We start from the raw sequence: 24,898 nt of genomic DNA, 5'->3' as shown, positions 1-24,898 counted from the left end.
AAGGTCTCTTGGTAAGTGCATCAGTAACTATATTGTTCTTACCATTGATATACTCGATGTCAAAATCATAGGCTTGAATCTTGCTGACCCACTTTTGCTGTCTTTCATTTAGATCCTTCTGTTCTAAGAAGTAGCACAAATTGTTGTGATCCATCTTAACTGTGAATCTGCCACCCACCAAGTATTGTCTAAACTTGGCTAAAGTGTGCATAATGGCCAACATTTCCTTGTCATAGGTGGAGTACAATCTCTCACCGTCCTTGAGCTTCTTGCTCTCATAAGCTATTGGATGGCTATCCCGCATCAGAACTGTGCCAATTGCACTCCTTGAAGCATCATACTGTAGTACAAAAGGGCCAGAGAAATCGAGCAGTGCTAAGACTGGGCATGTGCTCATCACCTTCTTGAGCTTATCAAAGGTCACCTTTGCATCAACTATCCACTTCAATGCCCCCTTCTGTGTGAGATCGGTGAAGGGAGTTGCTGTCTGTGAGAAGCCTCTAGCGAACCTCCTGTAATAAGAGAAAAGACCCAGAAAACCCCTCCAATCTGATACGTTCCTCAGCGGTGGCCAATCTAGGATTGCCTGAATCTTTTCCTGGTGTACCTTCACCCCATCTACACCAATCACGTTGATGGAGCTAAAATTTTCTTGCAAAATTTTGATCTCCACTAAAGTAATAATACCAAAGTTTCAAGGGGATGAAGTATTGTCATATAAAGACTATGAAGTTTATTATGTGTATCGTTATTATGTGCATGTGTTCGAAGTGGTACACTTACACGGTCAAGGAGAGGAGCTATAATATTATTGCTACACTCTTCATACTGCATTGATGATGAAGATCAGTTGCAGCATGTTCTTTTTTATGTCATTGCAATGCTTTCTAATCTAGCTACTATTGCACGGTGCTGATTTGCAAAATGTCTGTGATGTATTTCCATTAGTTAATGAGATATAAAAAAGAGAACATATCTGGAAAGGGCACAGTATGCAGATCATAAAACTCAATACTGGGGTGTCAAGCTTAGTGTGAATCACAGACTACTTCGCAGAGAAACAAAATCAGAGTTTGTGCAGAACAAAGATAGAAAAAGTTTGGAGAATGAAGTGTTGAATTTGATGTCTCCTGAAGCATACTTTGCATCTTAACTGAGACTTTATCATGTTTAATATTGAACAAAACATTATTATATCAGAATTGAAATTTTCCATATCTGTATAAATAAATTCACAGAATTGTAATTAATGCAGAGATGAAATTATCATTCATTTGTTATATAACCAAGTTGATGCTCATTCTAATTAAGTGGCATCAAAGGAAAGTTCTTGTAAAAGAATATATAGACTGTCTTGGAGTACGTATTGGTTAAGCGCACTAGAAGTATTGTAGACCATGTAGTGAAAGAAGAATACAACAAGCAAGCAACAGTGATAGACAATAGCAATGAATAGAGGATGATTTTAGTGAAGGTATATATAGTTGCAGATCCATAAAAAGCCTGGGATATGACAAAACCAGTGAGTAGGAGGAAGATCACTTCGCAAATATAATCATTATTGGTACCAACACACCTGATGAACAAAACATTGTAAGTATGGAAATTTTGTATTTAGAGATTCCTCCTGCAAAATAGAGTGCTCAGGTCAGCCCAAGGTCAGGCATTTGCAGTATCAAGCGAGTGAGACAAACACAACCTCCGTTAAAGATGGAATCATCACCGCATATATTGAGCTCCAACCGCAAAATATTAAAGGGATTGAAGCAAAGCTACGTTTATTGATGATAAACAGCAGACATTCCTTGTGCACATCGACACACAATTTCTTCCTAAATGACAAAAGCAATGATTTTCTTCCAAACGAAGATGCTTGAAATGAATGTGACAAAGATTTATGGCAGATTCATCCAAGTGTATGCATCAATAGTCAAAGATGTTTATCCCAAACAGCAGCAACCTGTAACCTTCAGTGATGGAAACAATATGAAAGATAAACAGTAATAAAAAATAAATATGCATAGCCCTGAGGATAAGTCGAAGACAGTATTAAAATCATTGATTGAGTATTTGAGAGACGATATATTTGAGCGATTTTGCAAGTTTGAGGGATATCATGTTATACAAGTAGTCGTATATGGAAAAGACAATAATAAAATGATATTAAAGCTACAGGTCCAGTTACGAAGGAATGATTCTTCTTGTGTGCGACTATTGTCAATCATTCCAAAGACACAATACAAACAGATCCTGATAAGCATCAATCACATAGAATACAAAAAAAAAAAAACGAAGATGCTAAATTTATCTTGTGACGCCATCTGTTTCCAAATGTGCATATCGCTGGAGTTATATATATTGCAGAAATTCCATCTATATGGCACGGGTCAACAGTGTTCATCTTCAATAATCAACATATATTAAAGTTTCAAACTATTAAAGACTAAGGGAGATTATGCGGACAGAATTATCATCAATTAATATTGAAGAAATAATAATTAAAAGAAATCCCGTTCAAAGTAATGCTAATTATTTAATAAAGGGCTATGACTTTTCATTATGAAACGTAATGTGTTTTTGTATATAAAGATATATAAGGAGTAAGAAGACATTGGAAAATATTCATCATTGTAATACATCCGAACATCTATATTCTTTTAGGAGAAGCATTTTATATTGTATGGAGAGATAGGGCAATATTATGATTTTGTAATAAAGTCCATTATTTTATTTTTTAAATAAAATAAAATGTCTTTTGTTTACCTTTAATGACGTGGAGATTTAAACTGTAGGCGAATTGTCCTTCATAATTATATTTTAAAATTTTGTATATGATTTTGTTATCAGATAAGTGGACATGGTCAATTAGCATTTTAAATTTGATCATCATAGGTGTTGTGAAATATTTAATTGTTTCCGCAACTATGTCTAGTTTTTCTCAATGGAGTTAAAATTCAATCTGCACTAATTTAAAGATTGCATTATAATTGGTCTGTCACATCTGGATTATGAAAACTATTGGCAGTACAAGTGCATTGAACATTATGAAGTTGTATGTAAAAGTTCACCGAAGTTGACTCTATCGCCTGGATGAGCAAAGGCACTGTCTTTTTATTGAAGTCAGAAAATCTATATATTTCTTCTGCAAGCATCAATTCCATTATTTACAAAATTTATACACAACATTAAATTATCAAATATTTAGCATCCAATTTTAGTTTCATTCGAATTCAAGGACCTTGCCAGTCGACGAACTCCAAATTTAAATTCGCTATAGAAAAACCTTGAACCAAGCAGTCAGTGTTAAGGCAAAAGTTTACCTGCCTGGGTGTAGCAAAGCCCGAAGTGCAAAGGAATCTAAATGATTTCCGTTCGTTGGCCATAATTGATTGAGAAGTCCTATCGGAGAAGTGGTAGGCTCTTGGATTTCCAATCTGCGATTTTGGGAACCAACACACGTGACCAAGGTAAAGAATCTCGGTCAATCCAAACTCACATTTTGACTCCACAAATGATGAGTGCTCCATAATACTAAGTACCTCATCTAGATGTTGCAGGTGCTCCTCCTAAGTTTTGCTGAAAACTAGGATATCATCAAAAATTACTAACATGCTCTTTCGCAGTTGTTTTCTAAAAATATGGTTCATACATGGCTAAAATGTAGCCATTGCATCAATGAGTCCAAATGGCATAACCAAGAACTCGTAGTGTCCATAGTGACATTGGAAAGCTATCTTATGCACATCCTCCTTGTGAACTCGTATCTCATGGTACTCAGATATGAGGTCTATCTTTGAGAAATAAACCGCACCACGTAGTTCATCTAGTAACTCATCAATGCGAGGAATAGGGTACCTATTCTTGATGGTCCTCTTTTTGAGAGCACAGTAATCAATACACATGCGAAGAGTGGCATCCTTCACTAATACGACTGAAGAAGCGAAGGGACTAGAGCTAGGTTTGATGTCTCCTATGTCTAAGAGTTCCTTAATCATTTTTTCTATTTCCTCGTTATAGTGCCTGGGATTATGATAAGGTGTCATGATGATGGGTTTGGCGCCCTCCTCTAACTCAATGATATGCTCAAACCCTCTATCTCAGAGAATGCCCAGAGGTATGTCATCAAAAACCCTCTTGTGCTTATCAAGCACCGGCTGAATGTCAATGTGAATCTGCTGCCTTGGATCTAAGGTGGCCTTAGAGGAAATAAATAGTGTGCTGCTCACTCCATGTCATCATGCCTCATAATAGCTTCCATCTAGTGGGCTGAAATCAACCTGGGTTCACCCTCTAGCATAGCCTTGAGAATCACCTGTTGGCCATCTTGTAAGAATTCCAATTGCATCTTATCACGATCAACTGTGTACCTACCAATATTCTGCAACCATTGTCTTCCCAACATGACATCTAATTCATCCAAATCGACCACATAAAAATCTGCCTCAAGAAGAAAGTCATCAAAGTAAACTAGAAGTCTTGACAATTTCCCTGTGCACCTCAATCTCTCACCTCCTATCACTTTAACCTCGAACTCGGGTATATCATCAATCTGTAACTTTCTTTTTGTAACCCAGTGCGTGCTTATGAAGTTATGTGATGCGTCTGTATTTGAAAGACACAATACGTTGTCCTCTAACAACTCCCTTTAAACGAAAGGGATATCCTGTGAGATCACTAGAAAGGGAAGTTATGATAGGAGGTTGTCCCTGAGTGAATTCCTTCTCTCTCTCTAGGTGGTCATTCCTCACTTTCTTCCTCATTGCTGCCATCAACATCGCTGCCCTCCTGCTGCTCATCCTCCTCCTTTGAGAGTACCTCGACATAATATATTTTGCCTTTGCCAAGGCATCTATGATCCGATGTCCATGGCTCCTTGCAAGTGAAACATAGCTTCTTCCTCCTGAGTTCTTTTCGTGTGTCAAAGTCCAGCCTGGGAGGGGTAGCCTTATGTTGGTCCTTGTTCTTTTGGAACGAAGTGGTCCCCTTATAAGGTTTCTTAGGAGGCTGTAGTATCGAAGAGGGTGAGTCTAGATCGTGTTTGATCTTAATAGCATCATCCAAAGTGTTTGGTTTAAGTACCTTAACCAAACCTTTATATCTGTCCAGTAAACCCTCATTAAACAACATTACCTTACATTGTTATATCTAGAACCATCATCGAAATCCGTTGAAATTCATGATTGAAGTCATCTAGAGACTCGCTATGTCGCAACTACGCCAAATCCCTGTAATAGGCCTCAATGTCCTTCCTGTCAAAGTGGGTGATCAGCTTTGAGCTGAAAGTTTCGTAAGACTTAACGAGACCATGATCTTAGGTGGCCAGCCCATGATGCCACCAATCATATGCTGCTCCCTCTAAGTGCATTGTGGCGAATCTAATGGCTTTTGTCTTTGGCATGGGCTTAAGTGCGAGATAAGTGTCTAGCTTGTGAATCCAAGGTCTCGCAGATGTCTTACTATTGCCATCAAAAATGGGGATAGAAAGATTGTTCACGGCGTGCTTCAAGTCCATGTTCTGTGCGCTAGGTTTCTTATCCTGTTGTGGTCTCTTTGTCTCCCTTTTTTGATTCAAGTATTGAACAAAGGACAAATTCTGCTTAACCAGATCAAGGAATAAATCCTAGTCATTGTACATGGCCATAACATTATCCGACAGTAAGGCTGGTGCCGTGGGTGGTGCTACCTCTTCCTTTGCATTAAAAACAGGCATCAATGGCCTGTCTGTGTTTCGTGTGGGGGCCCTAGCAGCTTGGGGTGATCTTGCCACACTACCATCTCCACTATGATTACTTGGTGCTACCCTGTGAGGCGGAGCTGACTGTTGTATAGCACCTGCCAATTGCTGAATTTCAGTAGCGATATATTTCTGCCCATCTCTAATGCCCCGCAAAGTTTCCCTCACTTCCCATTCTTGTTCATTCTCATTACGAGCCATTTGAGTGCCCTGTACCTTTTCACCTTGTTCATCTTGTTTACCTGTCCCAAAAGTTAATTCCTCATCAACTGAATAACTATCCTCAATGTCAATCTGATATGAAGATTCTGCCTGTTCAGGTTGGAAGTGACTATATTTATAAGGTTTCCTCCTCATGCCTAACTGACTATTTCCTGTATAATCCAACCTGTTACATAATAACTTTTCCCACAAGTTGGTAGGACTTATGGCTCTGATACCACAGTAAGATCCCCCCTCTTGATCTGATAAAATAAATCAAAATCTGACTCGAGGAATTTTCACAAACAATTTGTGTGCAACCTAGGTGCTGAAAATGTTGATGCTACTATAGTGTCCCTTCAATGGTTATTGCCAAAATTTATGAAATAGTAATAGGAATAACTAAATTCAGTATAAGAGAATGCTGGAGAAGAATAACTCAGCTAGTCGTATCCTTTTTACCAAAAGCAAGAACACTAGTTATCCACTACCCAATTTAATGCAGCAATTAGAAAATTCATACATCCATACTACATGTCTGTACATAAGCATTGATTATAAGACAAGATACAACAAAACAATGGAACCTGAATGATGATGTGTGGCTGCTAATGTGTCTTGGCTGGGACTTTCCTTTTCTGATTATGGCTCCCAAAACACTCAAGCCCTGCCACTGTATCCCTGTGTTATTGCTGAAGCCGACCCTAGTGATGAGAATGCTTAGCCGGTGACCACCCTAAACTCTATGATAACCAATACTATGCACCCATTGATGTAACTTATGGCCTGCGGTCAATCTTGTGGACCCGTACTCACTCCTACTACCTCTGCATTCAGCCTTGTAATCTGGGTGTGATTGCTGGATGGTCTGTGGAAGTCTCTCACAGGGGTAACATCATCTGTGTCTTAGCTAATACTCCCTCACATTTCCCATGGATTCCTGTGGCACTTCTCCTAGTCTCTTGCCATAACTCTTCTGTCTTACTTCAAGGAGTGGTTCAGCTAGTTCTGCAAATACGTAGCCTACACCCTTACTATCATATGGAACCCTAGCTCTTCGAATTTTAGTGGACTTCTATCACACGCTTTCTCCAGCTAATACATTCCAAGGAATTTGTACATACCTATCAAGGCATCTTACTTCCTGCTCAAAACGTGGATCTGCTGCCTCATGTACTGATCTGCATCCTCCATTCTTAAATCTGATAATCACCTACGAGAGACTGGTGCTACATTTAGTTTCCCAACTTATCTTAAGGGGTTTTGTCCTTAAGAAAGCACAGTCACATTTAAGCAACCGGAATTATCTTTAAATATTGATATATTTCATGGTGATAATCCTAATGCAGATGCTTGCTTTTGTAACCTCGATGTGAGGGAAGATGCGAATAACTAAGCAATGTGGGATAAAAGCCTATTTTGTCTTTTAGTCACTTAAGTAATTTTTGTCATAAAGTGACTTTAAATGATAAAGTACTTTATAAATCAACATAATAAAATAAAGTGCCTTAACCTTAGGAGTTTCTACTTAAATATCTCCCTCAATGAAACCAAATAGATCCCTATGACTGGTTGGCATCCTCAAAACAAATGTCGTTAGCCTATCTAGATGAAAAGATAGACCAACAAGGCGCCATTAGGTCTAGCGCGAAGAAGGGGACATTACAAGGTATCAAATAAATCCTTCGAAATTTGTGTTTCTTATTCGATTTGATTGACCCAACATTTGTACAATGTTATGGATATCTCTCTGCATTCAAGCTAGGGTAATTTTAACATATATTAGGATGAGGGTTAGAAACATGGCATAAATCTATTACCTCTAATGCAATAAATGCATATCTTTTTAGTTCAGTCCAATTATTCTCATATTCTAGAGTAACCAAAAATAGAAATCTTATGATGATAGAAATATTTTTATAATAATCATAGGCACTGATGGAGTAAACATACTGGAAATACATTAGATATGAACCAAACATAGAGTATATACATAAAAACATGAATTATACACATGAACATGTGTATAGACATAGCATACACATGAAAGCATGAAATATACACATGCATATAAGTAGACATGAAGAAGAAACAAAAATCCACACATTGTTAGTTGTCTTTGACTAGAATGCATTTATAGATATACCCTATTATTCAAACACATTAGGGTTTGGAAAAGGAAACAAGATAGGTCTGCTTGAAGTATAATGTCCCCTATAAAGATACTTAGAATTTTGCCTTCAATGAGATAGATTAAGATAATTATTTTGGCATGCCACCCATGCCCTTTTTTAATACTTTAATGTTACCTTCGCTGTAAAGGAACAACCTAAACAAAGGTTTGATTGTTGATTGTCTATATATATTCATAGAAAAGTGGAATTTTTATGGGGGCCACATTTCTGATATGAACACTGAAGTTTTGTTTGAGATATGAAATCTGAAATAGTTATTGGCGAGTATGAATGATAGATAACCAACAATCACTGTTTTTGAATATGAATATGAATGATTGATCAAGAGAGTCCCTCTAGAGGGAAGAGAGTTGTCTTAATATGGTATCACCTCCTTAATGTCAGTATGTGAGATTAGTCTCCATCAGACTGACATGAGTGTAAATGATGAAATATTTATGGCTGAAATATTTTGTTGGTGTCAACATATGCATATGTTGTAAGGGCCCTAGAGAGAGGTTATCTTTTCTTGGAAGGACATTTAAGGGAGCACTACAGAGAAGACGAAGAAGTAACCAAGGATGGTACTCGAATTGATTTTATATCATTGAGGACCCGAAGATTCTTAGGAGGGTTAGTAATCCTGATTTGGAGATGTCTTTAAGGTTGGGGCTAGGATAGAGGGCTGAATAGTACAATTATACTTATTGTTGGTTAATTCTGACATTGATTTTGTAGGTATTGCTTGTATTAAGCTAGCCTTGATAACGGGGACATTACAACATCCCTAATGTCTAGAGTGGGAAAATAGCCGGCATCTCGACCAATTAAGGCCCTTTATACAACTAATTACCATACAAGGGTCAAATCTAATCCCTCAAACTCTAATGCTCACAAAAATGGGGACATTACAGAATAATGGTTTATCATTATTGTCACTAACAAGTTTGGGCACTACACCAATAACAATGGATCTGAGGAATTATGCAAAGTTGTATTCTCCAATGTTTTCAAGGATGTCCTTCCCATAATCCGAAGTCTTTGAATCATAATCCAGATTCTATGTTCATCTATGGAATCTCAAGAGAAGTTGTTCCTACAAATCCAAATACCCATTCATGGCAAGAGTGTTTGCAATTGGAATAAATATGTTATCAGCTTGATGAATGCTTCTATTAGTGGCAACAACACTTCACACAATCTCCCTCCTAAGTCGTCTTTCAATATTAAAATATGTGTGTTGTTTGGTCACAAAATAATGAAACCCGCAATTCTTCTATTTGATGCGCTCCAAGGTAGAACTTAGCCCGATAAATTTTAGACAAAGTAATCGAAGAATTTATTTTGCAATTCCCCTTTTTTGTCAACGATCGAGATTTGACAACACATGATTGGTCTTGTTGAAAAAAACAATGAATGAAACTGACGGGGTGACTTACTAAAAATAGACACTCCCTCCAAGATTCTTGGAGCCCAAACTAGAAGCTAGAAATAAAAACTGAGAGCATCACTCAACTCATCTAACTCAACTATGGTCATCAGAATCAACTTTTAACTTACTATAAATAGTAAATCCCTCAAAATGGAGTCAAAACTCACCATAGGCTATTGGAAAGCGCAATAACTCCTTAACTGAGACCTTCAAATTGTTTACCGTACGGGTAAATTAAAACAATGCATACAGACAATGAACACAAACACGAACAGCAGAATTATATTCGCATATGCCAGACATTCATTATGCTTCATAAGATCAATGATAGTAAAAGATGATTTACAATGATCCCAGACGGGATATAAATACTACCGCCGAACCTTCCCGAAGGAGTCCGTCGGCCACAACATTATGTCCGCTACAAACTATTTACCTGTCGACTGCAAAATACAAAACACCAACAACAATCATTCCGTCGGCTACAGAAACACCACCAGGACCATCCAGTCGGCTGACACCATCCCCCCCAAAGAAAAGTCGTCTCCGGACGACAATTACAAAATATCTGAAACAAATTAACAAACAAAATACATTAAGAGAGTGACTACAACAAAAAATCTGCTTCTGTCACATCACTTTCACATTCATCCCGTTACATCTGTAGCCTCTGCTAACACAATACTTTCTCCTCAAGCTGACCTTGATAGCCACCCGTGCTGCTTTCTCTGTTTTCAATTCGTCGGTACCCTGAGCCAAGTGTCGCTGCATTGCCTCCAACTGGATGATCAACTCCTCCCAAGCTCTCTATGCATCCACCAAGATAGCCTTCCGGCCAACACCTACTCCCAGTGCCTCTGGTACACAGAAAGTCCATGCTTGCAACAACTTCAACTCTTCTCAACTGGTCAGACTCCCACGACTGATATCCGCAACGACTGGGGGTCTAGGGGGCAACGCCCCCAGCGGGGTCGAGGGGTAGCGCCCTCGCGGGGTCCTGGGGCAGCGCATTAGCACTCCGCAACCCACACAGAAATGCACGGAACACAACATTTCTGTCATTTTTTGCCGATTTTACACTCTTTCTGGGACTCACTGATGCTTCCCCTTCCCTTTGGCATCATCTGCTACTCATTCCGAACAGTTTGATTTTGTCGTCGTCTTTTTTTTTTTTTTTTTAGCAAACCCTCCTACTTCTGTTTGCCTATTGCTGTTCCGACTCTCTACAAGTTCCTCCTTCAATCGCTTTTTTTTTTCGCGGCCATTTTCTGTGCGAAACACCGACAATACCTCTGGCTTAATCTTTCTTTTTCTCCCACGAAAGCTTACAACAATTGAAACTGTGAACATTCACCCATCTGCAGACTGGAAAGAGGTCTTCGCAAGGCGCGTGAATACCCAGCGGGAAGAGGACCTCCGGACAGGCTACCGCGAAGAACCTCACGCGGACCTCCGGACAAGTGCCCACGAGACACCTCCGGACAGGTGCCCGCTGGACACCTCCCACAGACCTCCGGACAGGTGCCCGCAGAGCACCTCCGAACAGGTGCTCACGGAACACCTCCCGCAGACCTCCAGACAAGTGCTCGCGGAACACCTTCGAACAGGTGCCCGCGGGACACCTCTTGCAGACCTCCGGGCAGGTGCCCGCGGAGCACCTCCGGACAGGTGCTCGCGTGACACCTCTCGTCGACCTTCGGACAGGTGCCCGCGGAGCACCTCCCGAACAGGTTTTTTCACTTTGTTTTTTTTTCGATTTTTTTCTTTTTTTTTTGGTTTTTTTTGACAAAATTAATATAAAATAAAAAGACAGCACCTCAATTTTGCCTCCAGGCGTCGCCATTCTGCAACGACGACGGAGTCAGCTGGCCATTCTGTAACAGCGACGGAGTTTTCCTAGCACCATATATTTGCAATTTAAATCCGTTGACTACAGGAGGCACCTCTTGCTTGTCCAATGTCTCCAATTTTATCACCCGATTGTCGCCGACCTCCTGGGTCTGATCTAGTCCAACTCATCTTGCCTTAAACCTTTCCTGTTTCATTTCATCCCGACTGTCGTATTTGAGTACCAACTGCCCCGGCTGAAACCTACTGAGTTTGTCATGCCATGCCTTATGTCTGTTCCGTGTTACCTTCGTCGCCCACTGTGCCTGCGGTCGTCGCGCATCTAGCTTATTTCCTTGTTGTCAGTACCCTTCAAGTAATTTTATGGTGCGATGCGTTCTTTTCCTCCTATGCGGTCCGTTCATTATGTACCGAATGGTGGGATCTTTCTTTTTTTTGGGTCTGTATTGTATGTCCTTCCCTTCTTCAGCCGTAACCTCCTTTGCATCATCTGCTTCTCTGTATTCCTCCGGACACCCATTTTCCTCCTTTTTCTCACTTTCGTCGACCCTTAGCATATTACAACTCAGAAAGAGTTTGTAGTCTTCTATTTGCCAATGGTAAAGGCCATTCACTGAGTCTAGGTTGTCGTCATTTGATCCTCCGTCTAGTCTCAATATTCCTTCTTCGTCCGGTTCCATTCTCCTCTTTCCTTCATCGTCATTTCTTTCATCATCATTGTCGCCTTCACCTTCTGAGTCTAACGATGCTGCCTCACCTACCGTTTGTGTGTGCAGGTCAATTATGAATCTTTTGCCTCCGCGCTCTATTGATAGGGTATTTCGTTTCCAATCATGTTTTACTTTTGCTTGCACCAACCAATCCCGTCCCAGAATAGCATCATATCTTTTTCTTTTCAATGGAATGACTGTGAAATCCAATAAAAATGGTTGCGTACCAATGGTTACCGGTTGCGCTTTCAAGATTCCCAACGATTTGATTCCATGTTGGTCTGTCGTGAGCAACTGAAATGCAGGTGGCCACAATGTCGGCTTTCCCAACTTCTTCCAGGTATCCTCCGGCAATACATTCACACCGGACCCTCCATCAACGATTGTGTCTGTCAGAACATTTTCCAAAATCCTCATCTCGACAACCGTCGGATGCCGTCCGGATGTGAGTGCTAGCAGGATTGGGTCTGTTGTCATCACTTCCCTACTGTCCCTTCCTATGTCCTCCGTTGCTTTCGGAAACGGTGCATGATTCAAAATGGTCGTCCGTAACTGGGGCATTGTGAGAAGGAGGTCGCTTATCTTGAGCGGTATCTCCGTTTGTAAGATCTGTCGTACAATGTTTTGTTCTGCGAAGTTCCTTGCCAGGGTGCCGGTGATGTCCTTCAATTGAGATGTCCCCGCCGACGATGCCTTTGCAATTTCTGCCTGCGCTTCACTCAATTTTCTCTTTTCCTCCGCTTGCCTCCGTGTAATTGCCAGAACCTCCTCTACATCCATGCCATTGCTCCTGCGCTATTCGTATTTCCGCTGTTGCCCGACGGGGAAGCCTCCTGTGCGAGAAACACCTGCGGAGATCCTCTTGTCTTCATGTTAAAGGGGCACTCTTTTGTCGAATGGCCCATGATCTGACAAATGTCACAGAATTGGTTCTTTGGACACAATCCTTTAGTATGACCGTCGGTCTTACACTCCATGCACCACAGCTCACTGCCTTTTGGCTCCTGCATGTTTTTAAACTCCATCATGCGAACCATATCCTTCTATAGGGCACGAACCTTCTTGTTGCTGCCTTCGTCGTCGCTGCTATCATCTCCAGCAGGCTCGTCGTCATCAGAATTAGAGGAGCTAGTTTTCTTCTTCTTTGTCCTCTGCTCACTTTCAAGGTCCAGTGCTCTGTTATACGCGTCCACATATGACGACGGTGGCAAAATTTTCATTTTCCTCCGCAACTTCGAGCGTAGACCGTCCACGAACCATCTTTTTTGCAATCCATCTGCCAGCTTGCTTTCCATTTTGTTTATTAAGTCTTTTAATCTCCTGGCGTAGACACGGACAGTTTCGTGCTTCCCCTGTTTGGTATTGAAAATCTCTGCTACGATTTCATTATCATCCCGCAAGAGTTTAAATTCCGCCAGGAACTCCTTTTTAATGTTATTCCAGCTATTTAGCTTTTGTGGATCCATATCCGAAAACCAATCAATCGCCACACCTCGTAGGGTTGCCGAAAATTGCCTGACCCATTCGTTGGCATCTGTGATTCCATTTGCCTGCCAGATCGTCTCACATGTCTTACAATGTCGGATGGGATCGATTGTACCATCGCCCTCAAACTTTTGCAGCTTTCCTTTGGGTCTCGCCATCACAACTGAATTTGGTAGAGAGGCGTTACTGGGTCCTACAACACTGGCGTTGTTTACTCCAACACCGGAGGTCTGCATTCCCGCACCGGCGGTTTGCACTCCCACACCAGAGGTCTGAACTCCCACACCGGAGGTCTGCACTCCCACACCGGCGGTCTGCACTCCCACACCGGCGGACTGCTCTCCCACATCGGAGGTCTGCACTCCCACACCGGCGGTTTGCACTCCCACACCGGAGGTCTGCACTCCCACACCGGAGGTTGTTTACCGTACAGGTAAAGAAATCAACACATACAGACAATGAACACGAACACGAATAGCAGAATTATATTCACATATGCCAGACATACATTAGGGTTCATAATATTCACAATAGTAGATGATTGATGATTTACAATGATCCCAGATGGGATATAAATACTACCGCCGAACCTTCCCAAAGGGTTCCGTCGGCCACAACATTACATCTGCTACAAACTATTTACCCGTCGGCTGCAAAATACAAAACACCGACGACAGTCAATCGTCGGCTATAGAAACACCGCCAGGACCATCCAATCGGCTGACACCATCCCCCCCAAAAAGAAAAGTCGTCTTTTGACGACTATTAGAAAATATTTGAGACAAATTAACAAACAAAATACATTATTAGAGTGACTACAACAAGAACAATCTGCTTCTGTCACATCACTTCCACATTCATCCTGTTACATCTGTAGCCTCTGCTAACACAATACTGTCTCCTCAAGCTGACCTTGATAGCCACCTGCGTCGCTTTCTCTATTTTCAATTCCTCGGTACCCTGAGACAAGTGTCGCTGCACTGCCTCCAACTGGATGATCAGCTCCTCCCGAGCTCTCTACGCATCCACCAAGACAGCCTCACAGCCAACACTTGCTCCCACTGCCTCTGGTACACAGAAAGTCCATGCCTGAAGCAACTTCAACTCTTCTCAACTGGTCAGACTCCCATGACTGATATCCGCAACGATTGGGTTCCAGGGGGCAATGCCCCCGGTGGGGTCGAGGGGCAGTGCCTACACAGAAATGCACGGAACACACCATTTCTGTCATTTTTTGCCGATTCTGCACTCTTTCTGGCAACCACGGATGCGTCCCCTTTCCTTTGGCATCATCTGTAACTCATTCTGAACAATTCGATTCTGTCGTCGTTTTTTCTTTTTTAGAAAACCCCGCACACCCATCTTCTACACAAACTCAACAATCTCTCCTCCGCAAATGAGAAACAAAATCCCAACAATCTTTCACTGAAACCACTCCTTCGGCAATGAGAAGCTTAACAATTCTTCCGGCAATGAAAACAGACAGATAGATCACGCTGCAGAAGACCTCCCGCGGGACAGTCCGCAGACATCTGCCGCGGGAATCCGCTGACAGCTACCCGCGGGACATGTCCGCGGGAGCCACCCATGGGTACAGTCTGCGGACCTCTGTCGTGGGACTACCCGCAGGACATGTCCGCGGGAGCCACCCATGGAACACTCCGCGGACAGCTACCTGCGGGACATGTCCGCGGAACAATCCGCAGGCCTCTGCTGTGGGATAGTCCGCGGGAGCCACCCGTGGGACATGTCCGCAGGGACAACCCGCGGGAGCCACCCGCAAAACAATCCGTGGACCTCTGTCGCGTGGATACTTGCATCTGCCCGCGGGACTATTATATTACTAACTTCTTTTTTTTCTTTTTTTCTTTTTTTTATCAAAAAATATACAAAGCACCTCAACTTTGCCTCTGACCGTCGCCATTCAGCAACGACGAGGGAGTCCCCTTCTGCGACAACGACAGAGTCTTCCTGGCACCATATATTTTGAATTTGGATCCGTTGATTGCCGGAGGTACCTTCTGCCCGTCCAATGTTGATAAACTGATCACTCCATTGTCGCCGACCTTCCGAATCTGATATGTTCCAACCCATCTGGCCTTAAACTTTTCCACTTTGATTTCATTCCGACCGTTGTACGCCTTACGTCTGTTCTGTGCCACCTCCGTCGCCCACTTGGCCTGCGGTCGTCGCGCAACTGGATTATTTCCTTGCTGTCGATGCCCTTCCACTAATTTTTTGCTACGGTGTAACCTTTTCTTTCCGCGCGGTCCATTCACCATGTACCGGATAGTGGGATCTTTCGTTTTTCTGTGTTCAGAGTGTATGTTCTTCCCGTCAGCTTCAGCCATGGCAGCTTTTCCTTCTTCCGCTTCCTTGCATTCCTCTAGACATTCATTTTCCTGTGTTTTTTCATGTTCGTCGACCGTTAACATATTGCAACTCGAAAACAGTTTGTAGTCTTCTATCTGCCAATGGAACAGGCCATTCACCGAGTCCAGGTCGTCATCATTCGATCCTCCGTCAAGTCTCAATACTCCTTCATCTGGTTCCATTCTCCTCTTTGCTTCGTCGTCACTTTCGCCGTCACTTTCTGAATCTGACGATGTTGCCTCCTCACCGACCATTTGTGTATGCAGGTCAATTGTGAATCTTTTGCCTCCGCGCTCCATTGATAGGGTATTTCGTTTTCAATCATGTTTTACTTTTGCTTGCACCAACCAATCCTGTCCCAGAATAGCATCATATCCTTTTCCTTTCAATGGAATGATTACGAAATCCAATAAAAATGGTTGCGTACCAATGGTTACCGGTTGTGCCCTCAAGGTTCCTAACGGTTTGATCCCGTGCTGGTCCGCCGTGAGCAACTGGAATGTAGGTGGCCACAGCGTAGGCTTCCCCAACTTCTTCCAGGTATCCTCCGGTAAGACATTCACGCCGGACCCTCCGTTAACAATTGTCTCTGTCAAAACATTTCCCAAAATCCCCATCTCGACGACCGTCGGATGCCGTCCGAAGGTGAGTGCCAGCAGCATTGGGTCTGTTGTCGTTACTTCCCTACTGTCCCTTCTTGTGTCCTCCGTTGCTTTCAGAAACGGTGTATGATTCAGAATGGCCGTCCATAACTGGAGCATTGCGAGAAGGAGGTCACTTATCTTGACCGGTATCTCCATTTGTAAGATCTGTCGTAGAATGTTTTGTTCATCGAAGTTCTTTGCCAAGGTGCCGGTGATGTCCTTCAACTAAGATGTCCTTGCCGACGATGCCTTTGCAATTTCCGCCTGCACTTCCCCCAATTTTCTCTTTTCCTCCTCTTGCCTTCGTGTAATTGCAGAACCTCCTCTACATCCATGCCGACAGTGATTAAGTTTACTCCAGACTTTGGACACTTGGAATCTTCGTGATCGCCGGGTCCGCACCATCTGCATAATAATTTTGGTGTATTTTCCGTTGTACAATCCCGCACAAAATGACCCCACAAATTACATGTTCGGCATTGAACGATCGGTCGTCCATTTGCATCATACTGAGTTCGACTTCGGCTCCCATTATTATTGTTATTGTTTGCATTGTTTTTATTTTGCCCTCTATTATTATTCCTGTACCCTCCGGATGTAGCACCGGCGGTATTCGTGTTTCTACTACTACCCGACGGGGAAGCCTCCTATGTGAGAAGCACCTGCGGAGATCCTCTTCTCTTCATGTTAAAGGGGCAGTCTTTTGTCGAATGGCCCATGATCTGACAAATGTCACAAAATTGGTTTTTTGGACACGATCCTTTAGTATGGCCGTCGGTCTTACACTCCGTGCACCACAGTTCACTTCCTTTTGGCTCCTTCTGCATATTTTTAAACTCCATCATGCGAACCATATCCTTTTATAGGGCCCGAACTTTCTTGCTGCTGCCTTCGTCGTCGTTGCTATCATCTCCGGCAGGCTCGTCGTCATCAAAATCAGATGAGCTAGTTTTCTTCTTCTTTGTCTTCTGTTCACTTTCGAGATCCAGTGCTCTGTTATACGCATCCACATATGACGACGGTGGCACAATTTTCTCCTCCGCAATTCCGATCGTAGGCCGTCCACGAACCATCTTTTCTGCAATTCGTCCGTCGGCTTGCTTTCCATTTTGTTTATTAAGTCTTTTAATCTCCTGGCATAGACACAAACAGTTTCGTGCTTCCCCTGCTTGGTATTGAAAATTTACGCTACGATTTCATTATCATCCCTCAAGAGTTTAAATTCCGCCAAGAACTCCTTTTTAATGTTATGCCAGGTATTCAGCTTTTGTGAATCCGTATCCGAAAACCAATCAATTGCCACACCCCGTAGGGTTGCCGAAAATTGCCTGACCCATTCGTTGGCATCTGTGATTCCATTTGCCCGCCAGATCGTCTCACATGTCTTACAATGTCGGATGGGATCGGTTGTACCATCTCCCTCAAACTTTGGTAGCTTTTCTTTGGGTCCCGCCATCACAACACTGGAAGTCTGTACTGTCACACTGGAGGTCTGCACTCCCGCACCGGCGGTCTGCACTCCCACACCGGAGGTCTGAACTCCCACACTGGCGGTCTGCACTCCCACACCGGCGGTCTTCACTCCCACACCGGCGAACTGCTCTCCCACACCGGCGGACTGCACTCCCACATCGGCGGATTGCTCTCCCACATCGGAGGTGTCAACAATTGCGAACCTTGGTGAAGAAGAAGGATTTTCTGAAGTTGTTTCTCGCGGAGTCTATCCGAGACGAAGAGGTCACTCCAAGCTCGTGCTCCCTCGACACTGCGAGCCGTGCGAGTTGGTGCTCTTCCGTCTGAATTTTCTTCCCTCGGCGAACACAATTTCAAGAACTCATCCCGTGCTTCTTCCACCAATTCCACCCATTGCCAAGTCTACTCCAACAATTCTTCTGCACTCTGGTTTCTGTCGGCAATCTTCTGAAATCTCCGTCGGCGTTCGGCTTGCTGTGCCAGAATTAAATTCTCTTGCGCAATACGGGTTCCATCTTTTTCTTTGACCTTATTTCGATCTTTGTTAAGCTGATTTGGCATTAATCTTCATTCTTCCCGCCTTCCAGATTCATAAGGCAACGGCGCCAAATGTTTACCGTACTGGTAAAGAAATCAACACATACAGACAATGAACACGAACACGAATAGCAGAATTATATTCGCATATGCTAGACATACATTAGGCTTCATAATATTCACAATAGTAGATGATTGATGGTTTACAATGATCCCAGACGGGATATAAATACTACCGCCGAACTTTCCCGAAGGGTTCTGTCGGCCACAACATTACATCCGCTACAAACTATTTACCTGTCGGCTACAAAATACAAAACACCGACGACAGTCAATCCGTCGGCTACAGAAACACCGTCGAGACCATCCAGTCAGCTGACAAAGGTGTCGACAGCTGCGAACCTTGGTGAAGAAGAAGGATCTTTTGAAGTTGTTTCCCGCGGAAGTCTATCTCGGATGAAGAGGTCACTCCATGCTCGTGCTCCCTCGGCACTGCGAGCCGTGTGAGTTGATGCTCTTCCGTCTGAATTTTCTTCCCTCCGCGAACACAAATTCAAGAACTCCTCCCGTGCTTCTTCCACCAATTCCACCCGCTGCCGAGTCTCCTCCAACAATTCCTCCGCACTCCTGTTTCCGTCGGCAATCTTCTGGAATCTCCTTCGGCGGTTTGCTTGCTGTGCCAGAATTAAATGTTCTTGTGCAGTATGGATTCCATCTTTTCCCTTTGCCTTATTTCGATCCTTGTTAAGCTGATTTGGCATTAATCTTCATTCCTCCCGCCTTCCAGATTCATAAGGCAACGGCGCCAAATATTTACCGTACTGGTAAAGAAAACAATGCATACAGACAATGAACATGAACACGAACAGCAGAATTATATTCGCATATGCCCGACATTCATTATGCTTCATAAGATTAATGATAGTAGAAGATGATTTACAATGATCCCAGATGGGATATAAATACTACCGCCGAACCTTCTTGAAGGAGTCCGTCGGCCACAACGTTATGTCCGCTACAAACTATTTACCCATCGGCTACAAAATACAAAACACCGATGACAATCATTCCGTCGGCTACAGAAACACCGCCGGGACCATCCAGTCGGCTGACACAAATCTCATTGTCAGCTCACGAGGATGCGATGATGAACTGACCAAGCCAATTGTAGGAACCTGCTTGAATGGGGACATTACATTTTGTCAATAGCCAATCATTGTGGAGTTGGGAGATGAGATCGCAATGGTGGTCTAACTTGGCTATACTACTTCCATAAGCTGTTTACAGCCAAAAATGGGCCTAAACGCAAGATATTTAGAGTGAGAAAGTGGGCCTAACCCTATCTTGCTGCTCATAAGTAATTTAGAACTAGAAAGTGAGCTTTAACCCATCTTTCTTGCTCATGAGCCATTTACAGCTAGAAAGTGGGCCTAACCTCATCTTGTTGCTCATGAGCCGTTTAGAGCTAGAAATTGGGCCTAACTTCACCTTAGGACCCTCATCTTGTATGGTTCTTTGACTACTGTGTAATTGAAACTGTGTCAGTACAACTCTATTTTCCATATAATGTCCATTTGCAATCCTCTTTGTTTGAGACTCTTGCATTATGATCTTTGAGGAATGATGTGCACATTGACTCTTGTCATTGTTGCCACTTTTTCTTGATCACTACCTTGAGACATAATGTGTAGTGCTGTTCTCACAGGCTGGCAGAATCACTGTTTTGATACCATTTGTAATGTCCCTTGGGTATTCCTATATTTTTCCCTAGAACATGAAATGAGGTATGAATTATATTGAGGAAGTCCAGCTTGCCACTTTCAGTCTTTATTAAGACCCAAATGATTGAACAGTATATAAGTCTGCTGACTTTTTTACTAATTTTGAAACTGAGTCTTTTTCTTGATCGATTTCCTTATCTCTTCTTCGATGGTTTCTCGCTGCTGAAGATGTCTTGGAATCTCTTGAGGTTCTTCGATTCTTTCTTACTGCTGTTGATTTTTCGATTCCTCTCATGGTTTGATATATTTATTGTTTCGCATGTAGATTGTTTCCTTTCTTAAGAGAATCAATGTTCCTTTGAATTGTTTCCTTGATCCCTCTATACATCTGAGACTCTTTGTTGCTGTTCTTTCATGCCCTTCCTGTTCTCTCCCTTTGTGGGTTTATATCCTATTATTCACCTCAAGTTGTGTGAGTTTTGGGAATATCCGTCCTTTCATTAGGGGTCAAGTTTCCTCATGGATTCCTCTGTGTTGATTACTAGTCATCACAAATGGTTTTCATGTAGTTGCACTGCTGCATGGATTGCTGTTCTTAATTTATTACTTAGTCCATTCTTTAATCAAGATCACTGCATGGATCGCTGTTTCTCACTGCTGAAGATGTCTTGGACTCTCTTGAGGTTCTTCGATGCTTTCTTACTGCTGTTAATTTTTCGATTCCTCTCATGGTTTGATGTATTTATTGTTTTGCATGTAGATTGTTTTCCTTTCTTAGGAGAATCAATGTTCCTTTGAGTTGTTTCCTTGATCCCTCTATACATCTGAGACTCTTTGTTGCTGTTCTTTCACACCCTTCCTGTTCTCTCCCGTTGTGGGTTTATATCCTATTATTCACCTCAAGTTGTGTGAGTTTTGGGAATATCTGTCCTTTCATTAGGGGTCAAGTCTCCTCATGGATTCCTTTGTGTTAATTACTAGTCATCACAAATGGTTTTCTTGTAGTTGCACCACTGCATGGATCGCTGTTCTTAATTTATTTCTTAGTCCTTCCTATAATAAAGATCACTGCACCTATTTTCTGTTTGTCATCAGACCCATCCAATCACTGTCCATAAATAATGTTTCTGATTGCTATTTTGGTAAAATCGTGAAGTCTTGAAGAAAGATGGTTTTGCTAAGGTAATGATATTCCTCATGTTGGGGGTATGACAAAAATATAGTTCACCATGTGATTTACTATAAAAAAAATTACTAAGCATTTAACCCTTTTGAAGGTAGCTTTGGTAGTGTCACTCTCTTGTTGTGCGTTTTTTAAAGATTAACATTATCAAAATTCCAGTTTTCATTTCAGCACTCGGAAATGTATCAATTTTATTGTAGGCAGATTTTCACTCACCTGCATGTGAGACTTCTATTTTCTCTTCAAGATCCCCCTCGAGGAAGCCTTGAAAAGTATTATTTTTTATTCCTTTGTGCTAATCTTATGACTCAGCTCAGTAGGAAAGTTGATTTTCTAATCCATGTATTCCTATAGTGGATGCAGCTGATCCATCCCTCTGTATATCAGCAGTAGAATGTCCTTAAATGGAATTAGAGCAATGAAAATATTGGAAGAAATCTTGCTAACATCCTTTGGATCTCACTTTCCAAATTTCAATTGAGGAATCTATCAAACTGAAAACTTGCAAGAAATGTTTCTGACAGGACCCTGCATGGTAGCTTGTTTTCTATGGGATCCCTGAATGTCTTTTCATTGGTTTCTGAATCATTTTATCATCAACGGATACAGATCTTGAACATCTTATGATCATTAGAGGTTTTTGGGTATAGAAGTTTAGTCTTGTAGAATATGATATAATGTTTTCTGCATTTCGTTTTCTTTTGTATGGGTTACTCTATTGTTGCTAATGAATATCTATGAGTTCATGAAGTTAGCTATGTGATTTTACAAATCAGGATGCTGCAAACCACATGGCCTATCCTTGGTTGTGCCCAAATTGTATCTGCTTATGCTGATTTAGAAGGGACATCTTAGACTTTATACTATTTTGGTTTACTTTTTATGTGTAAGGTTTTAGCTAGATTCTTAGAAAGCTTGGTCTTACATAAAAACTTATAATTCCAGCACCTTATGTTTATAACTAACATTGGAATTTACATAATAAAAAGCTAAGAAGACTAATTCAAATATTGTATAGAAAAAAAATTTAACTTATAGAAAAAAAATTGTATTTTATTGAGTCTGATATATGATGATATCCCACAAACTTCCTCAACTGATGGAACAGTTTATAACAGCTTGCATTTGAAATCATTATTGGATTTTCATGTATAAAAAGCAGAGCCAATAACCCATTATATACCAATTAATAGACTAGTGGAATATTGTAGTGTTCTTGAAGTAAATATTTAAGCCAAGTGACAAATGTTTTTAGAATAATGTTGGTTTACAAGGCTCGAGATTAATATGATCATTTTGATTCTATTGAACAGCTGATGAGAAACCCATCTACACCCCAGCAGTTTTGGATTTCTTTACTTCATGATTCTGTAAGCAGAATTCCTATCTTTAGTTCAGCTGGGTGCATTTACTGTATTTGTTTGAGTGAATTATGCCTATCTTTTGTGTGTCTGGTTTCTAATTTGGTTTGAAAAGTATAAATTTCCTATAGGTGGAGCTGCTCAAGTGGCCAGACCATGCATTAGTCAATTTTGCTGAAACTAACCTCCTGCTGAACAAGTTGCAAGAGATCTCTCTCGCAAGAGTTCGAGGCGATTTTAAGGCTTCTAAAAGTGACGACTCTCCTCAAATTCTTCAGCAAGTCAGGTTAGCCCTTGCTACAAACCTTGGTCGTGCTATATTGATGGAGTAACTTGTGAGTTTGGACCAGGAGATCATGTTTTGGTGACCAACAGTTCTGTCAACTAAGTGTGGAAGTGCAGATGGCAAGGATTGAATTTTATTCCAATTGTACAAAATCAGAAAGGAATTTAGTGTATTCTAAAGTGATTTACTTGTAGTTCTATTACAGAGCTTATTGTCAGAAAAAAGGATAGCCAAATATTACATTCCAGCTTTAGAGAACTTGGCGGTGTCTTTTGGAAAGGACATGGAGCTCAAATATGTGATGTTATTAACTTCTGGAAATAGCGAGCTATCTGTTAGAAGAATGTTTTGATTACTCGTGCTTGGAAGAAAAGGAGGAGACAGTGTATTCAATTTAATGATGTTCTAGTTTTAAATGCAAACATCAAGAAATGTACAAACTCAAAATTTTAGTCTTGTATGCTTCAGCTGGCATCGTGTATGAAAGTCTTCTACTTTTTGGTGATCCTCCAATACTTCAACTCTATTGTAGCTTCATTACTCAATCAACACAAGTAGCCCTGATATGCTAAAAGTGAACATCAATTTACCATTTAAAACACTAAAGGAATGGGAACCTGCAGGTAGCCACATATTTAGGAGAAAGAACAGTAGCGAAGGAGGGTATCAGAAACATTACACAAAATTGTGGTGGATTTGGCCTGGATCCTGTCAAATCTAGACATTTCAGACATACTGTATTGACCAAATAAGTGCAGAATTCTTATTACTTTTATTTTTTAAAGCTAAAGATATCTACTGTACAAATGAATGTTTCACTCCAATCCACTCAGCCCAACAATTAAGATCTCACATATGTTTATGTTATAAAATGTTTACCACATATTTATAATATATTCTGGAACTTCACCCCCCAAAAAAAAAAGAAATCTGGACATTAGTTATGAATTTAGATATCCAAACTTGGTAATTTTAACAGCAAGAAGAGAAGCAAAGGAAGAGGGTAGAAGAGTACTTTCCAGAGCACCAGATGATGGTGATAACTTCATATCCATGAGAGTGGTTATTCAATTGATCAAGCAGCGTGCGAGATGAGTTAGCACCTAGTTGTTTGCTTTCTTTGTTTTTGTTCTGGTTTTTGAGTCATTTGCATTTTTCAAAACCAAGCAATTAAGCATTTAACACTTATTATTCATGACATTTATGCCTTTGCAATGCAAATGAGTCAGGGGTTTTCTGAGAGCTAATTTTAAACTTTTATGATTCAATGTTGGTCTGACTAATGCATGTAATGTCTGCCTCTTCAATTTTTCGATTTTAAAATATGAAAATGGAATGTTGTATTCTACATCTGCATTTTTTTATGTTTATAGGCTAGTAAATATCTTTACTTTTCTACTGCAATGGCCTTTGATTTTTGCTTTATTGTCATTTCCCCATTTTCTGCGTTTCATACAGAAGTATACCCTGATATACTAAGTTTTCCAATAATAACCCCTGTTTCTGGTTTTTCCAAGCATATCCCTCAGACATCAAAAAACATATGACCAATTAAAATTGATTGTGGAAACGAATTTGAGTGTTTTCTTTATTTTTCCATTTATGCGAAGTAGGAAATCTTTCATTAGACCAAGCTACAAATTTCAGCTCTTTAAGACAGCAATTTAAGAATTTTAGTAAAATAAATTACCAAAATCTCGGAAGATGCAAGCCCTTAGACTCGGGGAGTACAGAAT

At 41.3% G+C, this 24,898-nt stretch overlaps 1 protein-coding gene across 1 annotated transcript in view; it reads left to right on the top strand.

Annotated features, from left to right (window-relative positions):
• LOC149578523 (nuclear pore complex Nup85-like protein) overlaps nt 1–23,969 on the top strand; it is a 287,051-nt gene extending 263,082 nt beyond the window's left edge. The window contains exons 17-18 of the mRNA XM_089829616.1: nt 22,829–22,885; nt 23,008–23,969. Of these exons, the coding sequence (XP_089685742.1) occupies nt 22,829–22,885; nt 23,008–23,208 (258 nt within the window). The 3' untranslated portion in view covers nt 23,209–23,969. The remainder of the gene's footprint in view (nt 1–22,828; nt 22,886–23,007) is intronic.
• The last annotated feature ends 929 nt before the right edge of the window (nt 23,970–24,898 follow it).

This window comes from Cupressus sempervirens, chromosome 1, assembly GCF_028749045.1.
Source record: "Cupressus sempervirens isolate cs-2001-9-10 chromosome 1, ASM2874904v1, whole genome shotgun sequence".
In the NCBI taxonomy this organism is placed as follows: domain Eukaryota; kingdom Viridiplantae; phylum Streptophyta; class Pinopsida; order Cupressales; family Cupressaceae; genus Cupressus; species Cupressus sempervirens.
The sequence above is the reverse complement of the archived record's forward strand: the minus strand, read 5'-3'. Positions and strand labels throughout refer to the sequence as shown.